The sequence below is a fragment of the Hordeum vulgare genome, chromosome 3H (assembly GCF_904849725.1).
Source record: "Hordeum vulgare subsp. vulgare chromosome 3H, MorexV3_pseudomolecules_assembly, whole genome shotgun sequence".
Taxonomy (NCBI): Eukaryota; Viridiplantae; Streptophyta; class Magnoliopsida; order Poales; family Poaceae; genus Hordeum; species Hordeum vulgare.
Genome location: NC_058520.1, coordinates 604,240,657 through 604,259,745, shown reverse-complemented (window position 1 = coordinate 604,259,745; position 19,089 = coordinate 604,240,657). Strand labels below are relative to the sequence as shown.

Sequence of the window (19,089 nt, the reverse complement as noted above, 5' to 3'; positions counted from 1 at the left end):
GGACTCCGAACAACATTCGGTAACCAACCATATAACTCAAATACGCATAAAACAACGTCGAACCTTAAGTGTGCAGACCCTGCGGGTTCGAGAACTATGTAGACATGACCCGAGAGACTCCTCGGTCAATATCCAACAGCGGGACCTGGATGCCCATATTGGATCCTACATATTCTACGAAGATCTTATCGTTTGAACCTCAGTGCCAAGGATTCGTATAATCCCGTATGTCATTCCCTTTGTCCTTCGGTATGTTACTTGCCCGAGATTCGATCGTCAGTATCCGCATACCTATTTCAATCTCGTTTACCGGCAAGTCTCTTTACTCGTTCCGTAATACAAGATCCCGCAACTTACACTAAGTTACATTGCTTGCAAGGCTTGTGTGTGATGTTGTATTACCGAGTGGGCCCCGAGATACCTCTCCGTCACACGGAGTGACAAATCCCAGTCTTGATCCATACTAACTCAACTAACACCTTCGGAGATACCTGTAGAGCATCTTTATAGTCACCCAGTTACGTTGCGACGTTTGATACACACAAAGCATTCCTCCGGTGTCAGTGAGTTATATGATCTCATGGTCATAGGAATAAATACTTGACACGCAGAAAACAGTAGCAACAAAATGACACGATCAACATGCTACGTCTATTAGTTTGGGTCTAGTCCATCACATGATTCTCCTAATGATGTGATCCCGTTATCAAGTGACAACACTTGCCTATGGCCAGGAAACCTTGACCATCTTTGATCAACGAGCTAGTCAACTAGAGGCTTACTAGGGACAGTGTTTTGTCTATGTATCCACACAAGTATTGTGTTTCCAATCAATACAATTATAGCATGGATAATAAACGATTATCATGAACTAAGAAATATAATAATAACTAATTTATTATTGCCTCTAGGGCATATTTCCAACAGTCTCCCACTTGCACTAGAGTCAATAATCTAGTTCACATAACCATGTGATTCCAACGAATCCAACACCCATATAGTTATGGGGTCTGATCACGTCTTGCTCGTGAGTGAGGTTTTAGTCAACGGTTCTGAAACTTTCAGATCCGTGCGTTCTTTACAAATCTTTATGTCATCTTATAGATGCTGCTACTACGTGCTATTCGGAAATGTTCCAAATATCTACTCTACTATATGAATCCGTTTCACTACTCATAGTTATTCGGATTAGTGTCAAAGCTTGCATCGACGTAACCCTTTACGACGAACTCTTTAACCACCTCCATAATCGAGAAAAATTCCTTAGTCCATTAGTTACTAAGGATAAATTTTGACCGCTTCTAGTGATTCAATCATGGATCACTCTCTGTACCTCTCAACATACTTTGAGTCAAGGCACACTTCAGGTGTGGTACACAGCATGGCATACTTTAGATTCTACGGCTAAGGCATAGAAGACGACCTTCGTCTATTCTCTTTATTCTGCCGTGGTCGGGTTTTGAGTCTTACTCAAATTCACACCTCACAACGCAACCAAGAACTCCTTCTTTGCTAGTCTATTTTGAACTCTTTCAAAAACTTGTCAAGGCATGCATCTTGTTGAAACTTCTATTAAGCGCTTTCGATCTATCTCCATAGATCTTTGATGCTCAACGTTCAAGTAGCGTAATCCAGGTACTCCTTTGAAAACTTCTTTCAAACAACCTTGTATGCTTTACAGAAATTCTACATTACTTCTGATCCACAATATGTCAACCACATATACCTATCAGAAATTCTATAGTGCTCCCACTCACTTCTTTGGAAATACAAGTTTCTCATAAACCTTGTACAAACCCAAAATCTTTGATCATCTCATCAAAGTATATATATTCCAATTCCGAGATTCTTGCACCAGTCCATTGAAGGATCGCTGGAGCTTGCATACTTGCTAGTGTCTTTAGGATCGACAAAACCTCCTGGTTGTATCACATACAATGTTTGCTCAAGGAAACCGTCGAGGAAACAATGTTTTGACATCCTACGTGCAATATTTCATAAATAATGCATCAACAACTAACATAATTCTAACAGACCTTTAGCATCGCTACGAGTGAGAAAGACTCATCATAGTCAACTGTTTGATCTTGTCGAAAACATCTTTGCGACAAGTCGAGCTTTTCTTAATAGTGACTTATCACCATCATCGTCTGTCTTCTTTTAAAGATCCATTTTACCCAATAGTCCCATGACCATCAAGTAGTTCTACCAAAGTCTACACTTTGTTTTCACACATGGATCCTCTCTCGGATTTCATGGCTTCCAGCCATTTGTCGGAATCTGGGCCCACCATCGCTTTCTCCATAACTCGTAGGTTCACTGTTGCTCAACAACATGACCTCCAAGACAGGGTTACCGTACTACTCTGCAGCAGTACGCGACCTTGTCGACCTACGAGGTTTGTAGTAACTTGATTTGAAGCTCAATGATCACCATCATCAGCTTCCACTTCAATTAGTGTAGGCGCCACAGGAACAACTTCCTATGCCCTGCTACACACTGGTTGAAGTGATGGTTTTAATAACCTCATCAAGTTCTACTACCCTCCCACTCAATTCTTTCGAGAGAAACCTTTTCTCGAGAAAGGATCCGTTTCTAGAAGCAAACACTTTGCTTTTGGATCTGAGATAGGAGATGTACCCAACTGTTTTGGATATCCTATGAAGATGCATTTATCCGCTTTGGGTTCGAGCTTATCAGACTGAAACTTTTTCACATAAGTTTCGAAGCCCCAAACTTTCAAGAAACGACAGTTTAGATTTCTCTAAACCTCAGTCTATACTGTGTCATCTCAACGGAAATACGCGGTGCCCTATTTAAAGTGAATGTGGTTGTCTCTAATGCATAACCCATAAACGATAGTGGTAATTCGATAAGAGACATCACAGCATGCACCATACTAAATAGTGCGTGGCTATGACGTTCAGACACATCATCACACCATGATGTTCCAGGTGGCACGAACTGTGAAACAATTTCCACATTGTCTTAACTGTGTACCAAAAACTCGCAACTCAGATGTTCATTTCTATGATCATATCGTAGACAGTTTATCCTCTTGTTACGATGAACTTCACTCTGAAACAGAATTGAACTTTTCAATATTTCAGACTTGTGATTCATTAAGTAAATACTCCTGTATCTACTCAAGTCGTCAGTGAAGTAAGAACATAATGATATCCACTGCGTGCCTCAGCACTCACTGGACTGCATACATCAAAATGTATCATTTCCAACAAGTTACTATCTTGTTTCATCTCAATGAAAACAAGGCCTTGCTCATGTGGTATGATTTGCATGTCACTAGTGATTCGAAATCAGGTGAGTAAAGATCCATCAGCATGGAGCCTCTTCATGCAATTTATATACTAACATGACTCAAGCGGCAGTGCCACAAGTAAGTGGTACTATCATCATTTAACTCGTATCTTTTGGCACCAATGTGTAACACTACAATCGAGATTCAATAAACCATTGAAGGTGATTATTCAAGCAAATAGAGTAACCATTATTCTCTTTGAATGAATGATCGTATTGCAATAAACACGATCCAATCATGTTCATGCTTAACGCAAGCACCAAATAACAATTATTTAGGTTTAACACCAATCCCGATGGTAGAGGGGGCGTGTGACGTTTGATCATATCAACCTTGGAAACACTTCCAACACGTATCGTCACCTCGCCTTTAGCTAGTCTCCGCTTATGCCGTAGCTTTCATTTCGCGTTACTAATCACTTAGCAACCGAACCGGTATCCAATACCCTCGTGCTACTAGGAGTACTAGTAAAGTACACATCAACATTATGTATATCAAATATACTTCTCTCGACTTTTGCCAGCCTTCTTATCTCCCAAGTATCTAGAGTTGCTCCGCCTCAGTGACTGTTCCCCTTATTACAGAAGCACTTAGACTCGGGTTTGGGTTCAATCTTGGGTCTCTTCATTAGCGCAGCAACTGTTTTGCCGTTTCACGAAGTATCCCTTCTAGCCCTCCCCTTTCTTGAAACTTAGTGGTTTTTCAAACCATCAACTATTGATGCTCCTTCTTGATTTCTACTTTCGCAGTGTCAAACGTCGCGAATCGCTCAAGGATCATTGTATCTATCCTTGATATGTTATAGTTCATCACGAAGCTCTCAAAGCTTGGTGGCAGTGATTATGGAGAACCATCACTATCTCATCTAGAAGATTAGCTCCCACTTGATTCGAGTGATTGTCGTACTCAGATAATCTGAGCACACGCTCAACGATTGAGCTTTTCTCCTTTACTTTGTGGTCAAAGAATCTTGTTGGAGGTCTCGTACCTCTTAACAAGGGCACAAGCATGAAATCACAATTTCATCTCTTTAGAACATCACTTATGTTCCGTGACGTTTTAAAACGTTTTCGGTGCCTTGCTTCTAAGACATTAAGTACTTTGCACTGAACTATCGTGTAGTCATCAGAAACGTGTATGTCGGATGTTCACAGCATCCACAGACGACGCTCGAGGTGCAGCACACCGAGTGGTGCATTAAGGACATAAGCCTTCTGCGCAGCAACGAGGACAATCCTCGGTTTTACAGACTCAGTCTGCAAAGGTTGCTACTATCAATTTTCAACTAAATTTTCTCTAGGAACATAAAAAAACAGTAGAGCTATAGCGCAAGCTACATCGTAATTCGCAAAGACCATTAGACTATGTTCATGACAATTAGTTCAATTAATCATATTACTTAAGAACTCCCACTCAAAAAGTACATCTCTCTAGTCATTTGAGTGGTACATGATCCAAATCCACTATCTCAAGTCCGATCATCACGTGAGTCGAGAATAGTTTCAGTGGTAAGCATCCCTATGCTAATCATATCAACTATACGATTCATGCTCGACCTTTCGGTCTCACGTGTTCCGAGGCCATGTCTGCACATGCTAGGCTCGTCAAGCTTAACCCGAGTGTTCTGCGTGTGCAACTGTTTTGCACCCGTTGTATGTGAACGTTGAGTCTATCACACCCGATCATCACGTGGTGTCTCGAAACGAAGAACTGTCGCAACGGTGCACAGTCGGGGAGAACACAATTTCGTCTTGAAATTTTAGTGAGAGATCACCTCATAATGCTACCGTCGTTCTAAGCAAAACAAGGTGCATAAAAGGATTAACATCACATGCAATTCATAAGTGACATGATATGGCCATCATCACGTGCTTCTTGATCTCCATCACCAAAGCACCGGCACGATCTTCTTGTCACCGGCGCCACACCATGATCATCCATCAACGTGTTTCCATCGGGGTTGTCGTGCTACTTATGCTATTACTACTAAAGCTACATCCTAGCAAAATAGTAAACGCATCTGCAAGCACATATGTTAGTATAAAGACAACCCTATGGCTCCTGCCGGTTGCCGTACCATCGACGTGCAAGTCGATATTTCTATTACAACATGATCATCTCATACATCCAATATATCACATCACATCGTTGGCCATATCACATCACAATCATACCCTGCAAAAACAAGTTAGACGTCCTCTAATTTTGTTGTTGCATGTTTTACGTGGTGACCAAGGGTATCTAGTAGGATCGCATCTTACTTACGCAAACACCACAACGGAGATATATGAGTTGCTATTTAACCTCATCCAAGGACCTCCTCGGTCAAATCCGATTCAACTAAAGTTGGAGAAACAGTCACTTGCCAGTCATCTTTGAGCAAAGGGGGTTACTCGTAACGATGAAACCAGTCTCTCGTAAGCGTACGAGTAATGTCGGTCCAAGCCGCTTCAATCCAACAATACCGCGGAATCAAGAAAAGACTAAGGAGGGCAGCAAGACGCACATCACCGCCCACAAAAACTTTTGTGTTCTACTCGAGAAGACATCTACGCATGAACCTAGCTCATGATGCCACTGTTGGGTAACGTCGCATGGGAAACAAAAAATTTCCTACGCGCACGAAGACCTATCATGGTGATGTCCATCTACGAGAGGGGATGAGTGATCTACGTACCCTTGTAGATCGTACAGCAGAAGCGTTAGTGAACACGGTTGATGTAGTGGAACGTCCTCACGTCCCTCGATCCGCCCCGCGAACAATCCCGCGATCAGTCCCACGATCTAGTACCGAACGGACGGCACCTCCGCGTTCAGCACACGTACAACTCGACGATGATCTCGGCCTTCTTGATCCAGCAAGAGAGACGGAGAGGTAGAAGAGTTCTCCGGCAGCGTGACGGCGCTCCGGAGGTTGGTGATGATCTTGTCTCAGCAGGGCTCCGCCCGAGCTCCGCAGAAACGCGATCTAGAGGAAAAACTATGGAGGTATGTGGTCGGGCAGCCGTGAGAAAGTCGTCTCAAATCAGCCCTAAAACCTCCGTATATATAGGTGGGAGGGAGGGGAGGAGGCAGCCTCAAAACCTAAAGGTTTGGCCGAAATTGGAGGTGGAGGAGTCCTACTCCAATCCTACTTGGAGTAGGATTCCACCTTCCCACTTGGAAACTCTTTCCACCTTGTGTTTTTTCCTTCTCAAACCTTATGGGCCTTAGTGGGAACTTATTCCAGCCCACTAGGGGCTGGTTTATCTCTTCCCATAGCCCATGAGACCCCTTGGGGCGTGACACCCCTCCCGATGGTCCCCGGCACCCCTCCCGGCACTCCCGGTACACTACCGATGAGCCCGAAACTTTTCCGGTAATGCACGAAAACCTTCCGGTAACCAAACGAGGTCATCCTATATATCAATCTTCGTTTCCGGACCATTCCGGAAACCCTCGTGACGTCCGTGATCTCATCCGGGACTCCGAACAACATTCGGTAACCAACCATATAACTCAAATACGCATAAAACAACGTCGAACCTTAAGTGTGCAGACCCTGCGGGTTCGAGAACTATGTAGACATGACCCGAGAGACTCCTCGGTCAATATCCAACAGCGGGACCTGGATGCCCATATTGGATCCTACATATTCTACGAAGATCTTATCGTTTGAACCTCAGTGCCAAGGATTCGTATAATCCCGTATGTCATTCCCTTTGTCCTTCGGTATGTTACTTGCCCGAGATTCGATCGTCAGTATCCGCATACCTATTTCAATCTCGTTTACCGGCAAGTCTCTTTACTCGTTCCGTAATACAAGATCCCGCAACTTACACTAAGTTACATTGCTTGCAAGGCTTGTGTGTGATGTTGTATTACCGAGTGGGCCCCGAGATACCTCTCCGTCACACGGAGTGACAAATCCCAGTCTTGATCCATACTAACTCAACTAACACCTTCGGAGATACCTGTAGAGCATCTTTATAGTCACCCAGTTACGTTGCGACGTTTGATACACACAAAGCATTCCTCCGGTGTCAGTGAGTTATATGATCTCATGGTCATAGGAATAAATACTTGACACGCAGAAAACAGTAGCAACAAAATGACACGATCAACATGCTACGTCTATTAGTTTGGGTCTAGTCCATCACATGATTCTCCTAATGATGTGATCCCGTTATCAAGTGACAACACTTGCCTATGGCCAGGAAACCTTGACCATCTTTGATCAACGAGCTAGTCAACTAGAGGCTTACTAGGGACAGTGTTTTGTCTATGTATCCACACAAGTATTGTGTTTCCAATCAATACAATTATAGCATGGATAATAAACGATTATCATGAACTAAGAAATATAATAATAACTAATTTATTATTGTCTCTAGGGCATATTTCCAACAAAAAGTTGGTACATGTGCTTTACCTGTTACGGGATCTGGCTTAAGGGGTTCCAGAGGGTCGGCGGCGTCGGCCATCCTTGGAGCTGCGGATGCGCTCGGCCGGAGAAGAAAGAGGAGGAGGGGGAGGGGGAATACTCCGGCGATACCAAAGGACAAAGCGAGCCCCGAACCAGTCAGTATAGGCTTGCCTCTTAACTTTCTCTATGGCACACAGACCCACAGTCCCGTTTTGGGCAAGATAAGTACGGAGTATTTTGGTTATTGACCGGTCTACAACGCCTCGTTCAAATTTCAAACTGTTTTGCAAAGTGTTAAATCCAATGCCGCAACATGTTCTTTCTTCTTAATTTTTACTAGTAAAAGGCCCGTGCGTTGCAACGGGACAAAGAAATGCGTGATCATTTTTTAAATCAGCAAACATTTTATGAATGAAAAACTATTTTATAAGTAACAAACCATTGTTTTTTTGAACTTTTAGAATATTTTTCCATTCATGATCATTTTTAGAATTGACAAAATTTTGCACAATTTCATTATAAAAAGTACTTCATGAACTTTTAAAAAATCATTAACATTGTTTGATTTCTCGAATATTTGTTTTCAAAATTTCAAACATTTTCTGCAAAATCACGAGTATTTTTGAATCCACAAGCATTTTATAATTTATTAAACATTCTATTTCAAAATTCCCACTTTTTAAAAATTTCGATATTTTTATGCGTCCTCCCCTATTTTCGAAATGGGGAGGAGAAAGCATTCTCTGCATCCGTAGAAACGAAATACTTCCCGAGATGCGAAGAAAACTGTAAGTGAAGCAAGGAACGGCAACAGTGGGTATGAACAAAGAAGACGCTAATTAGGCGGGTGGGATCAAGCGAGGCCTTGATGGACTGGAGCTCGTACGTGGACCTTGTGAATCCTCTCATACTCCATTGCAGAAAATACTCCAAAAATAGAGGTTTAACATAGAAGAACAGAAAAATACTAAAAGAAGCACAAATATGTACATCAAATATCCAACAAATTCGTCCAACAAGGATATGTGAAGAAAGATAAAGTAATCTACATAGGTTGCGATGCAACATCACAGGCTAGGCCTGATGAAAACATGCCAGGTGACACAAATAGCCTGAAGGTGCGTCATGACTCATCAGGCTGGCAGCATAAATAGCTCGTTTGACTTATGCTCAATGCAACTGACAGTGTGATAATGTTAAGTATAAAGCTTCATTTGAATGTTGAGTTATAAGTTTGAACCTAGTTGAGAAAAGTAATTTGGTAAGATGGTGGAGGCTGGGGAAACAATCATGAAAACTGACACGCAAAGTACCGACATAACAAAGTGTATGCTTGTGCAAATCATACGCGAAGAATCTAGCTATCAAATCGATAGCAAACAGACATTGATTTTATACTAATTGGTGTTAATGTGATAATCACAGTGTACGCATTAGCAACAGACCACCAAACTAATCAAAGATATAGGGACAAGTGCAATGTCCTTAGATCTTAGTATCAAATGCATGAATGTCACAGCACATTCGCCCAGGTCGGGTGCTTGCTGAGTGACGATCCCGGAGGATCAGATACCGCATGGACTCGGAACGCGTCTGAAACCACCGGGTAGGTTTTATAGGAGCACTGAATACAAACACCTCAAAAATGTTGACAAGGGTCGCTATAATGTATTGTACACTTCTGTGATGGGGATTCACTATCTAGAAGTATGTGGTAACTGACAATACGACCTTCAGGCTATTTCTGGTTTGGGGGATTAACCCAAGCTAGCAGTTCCCTCAAACGGTTAGTCCCACAAAACTATAGCTTTTGATCCCACGAAAAGCCACCCTCTAGCCTATTTTTGCTAACATTACACACACGCAGAGAGTATTCTCTTGCAGCACATGGCCTTCTGTCAGAGATCGGGAGGCTTGCATTTTTGGCAGTCGGTTATCCAACTGCTCCCGGTCCTCCGCATCAGGAACTCCATTAAGGTGGGCTCCGGGACCTCCACCCTGTTTTGGTTTGACCGGTGGGTGGGCGGGACCCCCTTTGCCGCCCGCTTCCCTAACCTGTTTGCCAACACGGTGGACCCATGGATCTTTGTTGAGGCGTCCCTTATTAACTTAGGGCGCATGGCTTTCCGGCGGCCATTTGGGCCCCCGGACACCGTCGCATGGCACGAGCTCCTTGTGACCACCGCCCTCCATGAACCGTACGTAGACCGGATTGCCGATCGCACCTCGTGGCATCTAGAGCCATCACACAAGTTCTCCATGAAGTCTCTTTACCGGGCCATCGCTTCCATTCCTGCTCTGGAGCCCTTTGAGATGATCTGGAAGATCAGGCTCCCCTTGAAGATTAGGATCTTCATGTGGTAGTGGATCCGCGGCCGGGTCCTATCCGGAGTGGAGGTGCTCAAGCAAAATGGCCCGGGAGATGGCAGTGCCCCCTATGTGGGACTATGGAAGACTCGAACTACATCTTCTTCTCGTCTATTTCCACCCAGTTTATGTGGACCTGCCTCCGCGAGACCATTAGGGGACATTGGTGTAACACCAACTTCCCCGGCCTTTACGTCGAGATCCAGGCCTCCCCTCCTTCGGGACGGTACATTAGATGGCTGGTTATTGGTGTCCTCGCGTGGACGCTTTGAACGGTCCGAAATAAGCTTGTAATTCAACGTGTGCCTCTTCGACGTGCGATTGACGCGGTGTTCAAAATGTGTTGTTATATGCAGCTCTGGCGGCCGCTTAGCCGCCAACAGGACGAGGACGCCATCGACTCCATCTTTGCAGACCTCCAGACGATGGCCTCCCGCTTGGCACCGCCGCTCCCTCCGCCACCACCCGAGCCGGATTAGCTCCTTCCATCGCAGTCTTTTCCGTCTTTGTTTTTTGTTCTTATGTTAGGGCTTGTTGAGTTGTGTCCTTAGCAGAATCCCTCGTACTGGGTGTCGTGCTATCTTGGGTGTGTGTGTGTTCGGATTTGGACTTATGTTTGTACTCGTGGCTTGGTGGTTTGATACAATAGGAGTGCAGGTGCCTAGGCATGTTTTGTTTTTGTCAAGGAATAATAGGAAGCAAGAATAGAAAGGCATCACATAATTACGTTGCATCAATCTTTCTGTTTCGTGAGCTGATCATCGATGGTCGCAGGGGGGTGATTCTTCCGATTTGGGCGCCATGTAGTAATAGTAATAGGATAGGTGATGCACGCATGAGTGGCTGAGTTTTGTGTCGTAATTATATTGTAATCAAGGTAATATGGTTGGATGCATCATATGTTATCAAGTTCCACAATGGATCAAGTAGAGCTTAAGATGTAGCATATGTTTATAACAATTTTAGTTCGATACAAATAAAAAAAAGTTTGATAGGTAAAAAATAACTCTGCTCATAGTAAGCTTTGTGCTGACCGGTGACACGATAAAGCTAATAGCTAAGAAACAAAACAGGCCAAACATCTTCGCTTATTGCTGTGAAATCGCAGGCAGCCTAGCCGATGACCGTCATTGTTATCTTCATCTCAAGATATTAGGTATGTGCAACTCATGGTTTCTTTAGTTTTGTTTATCTTGAGCAAGAGGAAAACAACAAAATATATAAGAACTGTTAGAGAAGAGCAGAAGGTTCTTGCTGGTTGCTGTTGTGAGGGCATGAATGGTGTTGTCACCTTTTCCGTTCTCTTCTACAGAAGTTCACGAATCATAAAGGAGAGCATGTAGTACTATAATACTTTTCATATGGTATTCTCGACAATGAGAAAAAGCATGATACTATGTGAGAGAGCAAGTGTATGAGTATGACAAATCAAACTGGGGATCAAACTTAAATAAATTGCTTAAAGATCTCTAAACGTATCTAGTGGAGCTAGCGAGCACAAGTCTGAATTTTAATATTTTCTATTTTTCACGTCATTTGGTTGATGGAAATCAAAAGGTAGAGATTAAAGAAGCGTTAATCATCTTGCTAGCCAACAGAAATACAGCGAGGCATAGGAGAAGAAAGAGAAACAAGAGATGCATTTTGTTTCAGGCAGATAAGTTCTATGATACATCCAACCCACTACAACTACAAGGGCACAAACACATACAGCAAAGACATCTCTGACAACTTAACAAAAAGGGAGTCTGGAACCAACCACCAGCAGTTTCTAAAAGAAACACCAACAAATCTTCATTTTACAATGCAAGCTATGTTAATTAGCTTGTGCAGTACAGTAGTAGATATGTACAATCATCAGGTGATTGGGCATCCTTGTGTTTCAGGTGCATTTGAGCATGTCCAGCTGGTGTTTAACCTGTAGGTTAACCCTGAACGACATCAGAAAACACATATCTTTCATGCAATGCAATGACTGAATCATTAATAAGATGTACATGTGGATGGATGGGGAACACTGACCAAAATGGCATTGATCTCCTCTAGCAGAGGCTGTACAATGGAGACCAATATCATGACATCTCCTCCAAAATCCTCAGGATCCTGGCAGCTCCCCATCAGCAACTGAATAAAGATCTCTCTTTCTGGAATGAGACCCAATGCTACCTGACAATTTGCAACTATGCTCAACAGATTAGGTCAGTGGAAACAACTCAAATCAACTGATGACTGCAACCCAGCAAGTTAATCTGCGCGCACGATCGATGAGCTACTACTAATATCGATTTTTTTGAAACATACTACTAATATCGATCACTGGGAGAGAAGCTAGATGATCCGCTGATAGACGCACGCGAGAAGGAAGTCCAAATCAACGAGAAGCAAGCCCAAAGAAGGAAATTTAAGAAGCTTTGCCTTGCACTCCTAGCTGCTGCAGTGATTTGGTTCATACTCCCTGGATCAGCAGCAACATTTCCTTCTTGTGGGAGCCATTGCACTGATGATGTTCTTAGTGTAGGCAATTAGCTAGAGAGAAGCTACTGTGTTCTTAGTAATATGTACCCTAGATCAGCAGCAACAGTTCTTACTGTGCAACATTATATTTGATATGTATCCTAGATTAGTTTTTGAATCATATATGTTATGAAAATATATGTCCAAATGAAGTTTGTATGCAATCAGTTGAAAAAAAAGAGCAAAAGAATTTAGATGAATACTCCCCCGGTAAAGTAATATAAGAACGTTTAGATGAATAGCTTTATCCTTGAAACATATATCATGATGCTATCACCTAGCTCCTGCTTTCAGTAATAATGTATGATCCTGACCAGCTTCATGCGTGCTCTTGTAAAATTAAGTATGGCTTTCTGGTAAAAATAAAAATAAGTACAGCTTGTCGGCTTTCTGAAGACACACCGCGTTTCGAAAGAAAACAAAAGACTTCTTCTCCATCTAGTTGCTTTTTCCAACAAGGTTTCAGCACCATGTGTGTTCTCAAAAATCAACACGAAACACCTACCATCTGTAGGCAGGAACACCTCAGCTCTTACTACATGATGTCTGGCTGCTCGCCTTATGCTGGTGATGGAAAACAATGGGCAAGTGCAGGGTCAACGCCATACTTTTCTACCCTTGGTTCAGTTTGATTGCAGACAAATACTGACAGACATGTTTGGTTCAGCAGTTTAACTGAAGACAGAGGGTGGGTTAGTTACCTTCTCCAGGCAGGGGCGGACGTCCTTGAAGTCGAGGACGATGAGCGCGAGGGCGGCGGTAATGGCGCTCGAGGACATGTTGAGGCCGAGCAGCAGCGCGACGAGCATGCCCAAGGTGATGGCGTAGACGCACGTCTTCCACAGCCTGTTCTTCCACTTCTCGTCCATGGCCGCCTCCTTCTCCTCCGCCGAGTTGAAGCAGCAGTACTCCTCCTCCTTGGTCGTCACTCTGGCGGCGGAGCCCCTCCTCTGGTTGATCCCGACGCCGTCCAGCGCCTCTTCCTTGGCGGCTTCACCGTTGGGCTTGACCGGCGGCTCACAGCAGTGCGCCTCGCAGCCGGCCGCGTCGGGAGTCCATTGCGTTGCTGCGTCACCGAGGTGGCTTCAAGACTTGGAATCCGGCTCCAACTCGGGCTCCTCGTGGATCGGGGACGGCGACCGGCGGGAGGAGCGGGGCGGCGGCGCGGGGAGCAGATCGGAACCAGCGTGGATTGGGGCCGGCGACCGGCGGGAGGAGCGGGGAGGCGGCGCGGGGAGCAGATCGGATCCGGCGTGGATCGGGGCCGGCGACCGGAGCAGATCAGGGGCTGCTCGTGGGTGCGCGACGCCGCCTAGCGCGCCAGCGCCGCCGCGGCCGCCAACATGGCCCCCGTCGGGTACATGACTCTCAGCTCCGACGAGCTCTTGCCTAGCTTTCCGCATCATCCCTCCTTTCTCCCTTCTTCTCTCCCTCACCTCTGTGTCACCTCTCTGCCCAGGAGCCGCGGATGCCATGGACGCGCACGGGAAGCCGCGCTCCGGCCTTCCTCGTCATCATCGGTGACTCCCACCTCGCCGCCCACCTCTGGATCCATCTCCCGAGCACCTGCCACAGATGGATCTGACCCCTTCAACTCCAGCCGCCGCCGCCGCCCTTCTGCATCGAGCCACTTTGCTGCTCCGCCGCCCCCAGCAGCGGAGAGCAGGGTGAGGTGAGGCGGTGACGGCGAGCGGGGTGAGGGGCGGCGGCGAGCGGGGTGAGGGGAGGTGTTGGCGGCCAGCGGGATGAGGTGTGGCGGCGGCGAGGGAAAGGCTCGGGATGGGGTTCGCTCTGGCTCGGGTGTGGGTCGGGGACCGCGAAATGTTTTTCTTTTTAGCAAACGTTATCCCAGATCCACTTATGTAGGGATTGCGGGTTCAAATATCAGAAATAGCAGGACGTTTTTGTAAAAACACCTCGACGGGTTTTCCGACAAAAGCGATAGCCGCTTTATTATTAGGTAAAGATAATCATTATGTTTCCTTGTCTATTAGGGCATCTCCAACTCCAACTCGTAAATTTTCTACCGTATCCCTGTGCAGACATGGATGCAGGAGACTGTCACCCAACCCACGAACGGAGCCAGGCAGACACCAAGCCCCGATCCATCTTAAAAAAATGCATGGATTTGGGCCTCATATTCTTAATAATTTCTACAATCAAGAATGAAGATGGGCTTCAGGACCCAGGGTTTGGGTCTTGTTTTCGCCCCTATCTAACCCGACATGTATATGTCTACAAGTAAATTTAAATTTATATGTACTCCGATCCACGCAACGCACCGGATCACACTAGTACCGGATTGCATGCTTGATCACAACCAAAAGAACATGCCCGAATTAAAAAAACATCAGTCCGACAGTCTGTGCATTTCTGCCCTATCGGATCGGCAATCCCAACTGTCTGCTCCCCGATTAAGGAGGTGCCTACGCAACCATCTAGGTAGCCTCCGTCGCATCCTCATAGTCCGCCGCCGCCAACTCAACTTTCTGCCGTTGCAACGTCTGGTAGCAGATGGATTGCACACACATTTTTTGCGTCGGCATCCAAAGAGTCGACATTCAAGGTCAACATCTTGGTGTCCTCCGCATTGGCGGCGATTTTTTACTCTCTTTTTCCTCGAACACAACCTTCTTCTCTTGATCATGGTCCTCCTCTCTTTAAGGTTGAGCTTCTTGTTCGTCGCCTCCATCAAAAAATTTATCCTCTCCGCCTTCTCCTCCTCCTCGATGTCCGAGTGCCTCACGCATGCCTCCTCCTTCACCAAGATGTCCTCGAACCTCTACATCAGCTTGGCCGCCACACCTTCTCCCTTCGCCCTCTCCACGCGCAACAATAGTTGCATATCTACCGATCGTGCACAACTGGTTGTCCACCAACTGTGTGCAACTCTTGCATGCCTGCACACCGATGCACAATCACAATTGTATATCCACTGAGAACGCATTTGGTTGCCTCGACTGAATAGTATCTGCATTTCATGCACATCTCAAGCCAGTCTGGTTTAGCAAAAGCATGCAATAAACCAACATCTGCATGTTGTTTGGTTGCCTGCATTGCATCAAAGGCCACTTTAGGACTGGCTGTTTGGTTGCTCGCATTTGTGCTTAAAGGGTGAGCGGATGCAAACCACACCTGTTTCGTTGCATACACGTTTGTGTTCTGCTCACCACATTCAAATGTGATGGTCTTCCCACCACATTATGCATAAAAACAGGTATAACACTAAAGTAGGAGGTAAACAACAGCTAATAGCAGATAAACAAGCAACTAAATAGTCATACTGCTAAACAAGATTAGGTTTAAAGATAGTAGGAGTATCCCATGCCCCCTGCGTGAACACGAGGTGCCGAACCCTAGAAAAAATATGAACAAGTTCCCAGCAAGTTCTCCCATCACCGCAAACTAACTACAAGTTCATCCTAACATGTTCAGAGGGCGAAAGAAAGGTCACCGATGTAGATGTGCCTGCTGTAACACACCTTGCACCCGATGAAGCTGTCGTGGTTGTATATTTGAACCTTGAGTCCGAGGCCGAAAATCCGCAGCATGATGAGGTCACCGGGGACGATCCTATGGTGATGGCAGAAGTACTGCCGGCCCGGCCAAGCACCATTTGACCGTCGAAGTTCTGGACCTAAACCCAGAACTCGCACCACTTGTTTGCCGAGAGCCTGCCCACACGCGGGAGCCTGACCGTTAGCCACTCCTTCATCACCTCCACGAACTTGGGAGGGATGACGAGCATGGGAGGATCCTCCTCGTCTCTGATTTGCATGTAGAATCGAAGGTGCTCTTGGGACCCCTCCTCATGGCCAGTCCTAGGAGCTCGTCCCCTTGAATGTGACATGCTCATGAAGGCGACCCTGCTAGAGAGGTTCACCCTCTTTAGCCAGTATTTCGTGGGGATGAAGTCCAAGATGGCCTCGACGCCGGCGACGACATGGGCTCCTCCTCTGGCCCTGTCCCACTCCATCTTCATCACTTTGTCAGGTAATATGACATCGATTAGTAACAGGGCATTGACATGCTACATTTGTACTACTACTACTACCTAAAGTAGCAAACACATTAGTCCTACCGACCTTGAAAACCATGCACGTAACAAAATCATGCGACATAGCATGCCCATTCTAGCACCAATCTAGCTAGCATGCACATGAACACTAAGCATGAATATCAGAGACATCGCCAATATAGCTAACTAGCACATGAACCCTAAGCATGAACATCAAACACAATACTTTTCTAGCTAACTAGCATTATGAACCCTAAGCATGAACATCAAACACAACACCTATCTAGCTAGCATGCGCATGACCACTAAACATGAACATCAAACCCAACACATATCTACCATGCCCATGAACACAGTGCACATCATGAGCACTAAGCACTAAGCCCTAAGTAGTATGCACTACACATGAACATGAAACACACAACAATCTTGCATGCATATGAACAATGCTCTCGTGGTGATACGTCTCCAACGTATCTATAATTTTTTATTGTTCCATGCCATTATATTATAAATCTTACATGCATTATATGTATTTATATGATGTTTTATATAATTTTTGAGAACTAAACTATTAACTCAGTGCCAAGTGTCAGTTGTTGTTTTCTGCGTATTTTTGGCTTTTCAAGAAACCAGTACCAAACGGAGTCCAAACGCTATGATTTTTTGGCGATTTTTTCTTGAGAAAAGAGGACCTGGAAGCTTCGGAAGGAGGCCAGAAGCTGCACGAGGAGACAACAAGGCAACAGGCCGCACCTTGTTACCTTGTGGGCCCCTCGTGGCTCCGTCTGACCTAATTCCACGTCTATAAATTCTCAAATATTGGGAAACCAATAGAGAGCCACCCGAAACACTTTTTTCGCCACCGCAAGCCTACATTCCATCGTGATCCCATGTGGAGCCCTATTCTGGTGTCCTACTGAAGGGGGGGGGGACAATCACGGAGGGCATCTACATCAACCTTGTTGCTCCCATGATGTTACGTGAGTAGTCAACCACAGACCTACGGGTCCATAACTAGTACCTAGATGGCTTATTCTCTCTCATTGATCTTCAATACAACGTTCACCGTGATTCCCACGGTGATCTATTCGATGTAATCTTCTTTGTAGTGTGTTTGTTGGGATCCGTTGAATTGTGGGTTTATTATCGTATTATTCATGAATGTTAACCGAGTCTTCTCTAAATTCTTATATGCATGATTATTATAGCTTTATATTTCTCTCTGATCTATCGGTTTGTTTGGCCAACTAGATTGATTTGTCTTTAGTGGGAGTGATGGGTTGTGATGTGTTCAATCTTGTAGTGCTCAATCCTAGTGACAAAAAGGGACATGACATGTATTTGTATTGCTGACATTAAGGATAAAACGATGGGGTTTATTCATATTACTTGAGTTTACTTTGTCTACATGGTGTCATCTTTCCCCAAGCATTACTCTGTTTCATACTTAATACCCTAGATGCTTGCTGGATAGCGGTCGATGAGTGGAGTAATAGTAGCAGATGCAGGCAGTAGTCGGTCTACTTTCATATAGGCGTGATGCCTATATACATGATCATTGTCTTGAAATAAGATGTCATAACTATGCGCTATTTTGTCAATTGCCCAAGAGTAATCTGTCTATCCATCGTATGCTATCTTCAAGAGAGAAGCCTCTAGCGAAAACTATGACCCCGGGTCTACTCAAATTATATTATAAAAACTACAAAATATTGCTGCCATTTATTTTCTTTATTTACTTCTATATTTATATTATCTATCTATCAGTATTTAATCCTTGCGAGTAACGAGTTCAAGGGGCTTAAGAACCCTCTTGCCCGTGTTGTGTGCAAGTGTTTGGTTCTGTGTGTGCACATGCTGACATCGAGAGTTTTCTTAATACTCTGATTTGTTTGGTAACCTTGCTTATCACCGAGGTAAATACTTATATCTACTATGCTGCATCTCGTTTCCTCTTCGGAAAAAATCGAACGCAGTTTACAAGTAGCCAAAAGAATTTCGAGCACTGTTAGTAGGGAGTATCATCAAATTCTTATCAGGTTCCTTCACATACATTATCATTCAATTTTTCTAATTTTTATTTGCCTTTATATTTGCTTGCTTAAAATTATCAAAAACACAAAAATATTTATCTTTGCTAGTTTACTTGCTTGCTTGTTATTATGGCTAGTTCTTTTCTTGTTGTGTGTACTACCGAGAATGAGGTGTTTAATTTTTTTAAAAAGGGAGGAGAAAGTTTAAAGATGCTTGGAATAGGATTCGCGATGCTCAAAATAGATCAACTCGCAAGCAATCCACCAACATCTTGCTTTGTAATTTCTATGCGGTATTACTACTTGATATTATTATCGGTGGTCATTTCTTAATGAGTTGTACTTCACATGCTCTCAATGCCATGGAAAATTTAGTGTGATCACTACCTATTACTATTAATGAAACATAGTTAACTCTGGAGCATGTTAT

The 19,089-nt window shown here is 44.5% G+C and overlaps 1 protein-coding gene and 1 pseudogene across 1 annotated transcript; both read right to left on the bottom strand.

Moving 5' to 3' along the window:
* Positions 1-11,711: 11,711 nt before the first annotated feature.
* Positions 11,712-13,570, bottom strand: LOC123445577. Its single transcript, XM_045122578.1, has 3 exons — positions 13,307-13,570; positions 12,114-12,257; positions 11,712-12,009 (listed from the first exon to the last, which is right to left on the bottom strand). The coding sequence occupies exons 1-3, from the start codon at positions 13,472-13,474 to the stop codon at positions 11,974-11,976; spliced, it is 348 nt and encodes a 115-aa protein (XP_044978513.1). The 5' UTR covers positions 13,475-13,570; the 3' UTR covers positions 11,712-11,973.
* Positions 13,458-14,444, bottom strand: LOC123445575 (annotated as a pseudogene).
* Positions 14,445-19,089: the final 4,645 nt, after the last annotated feature.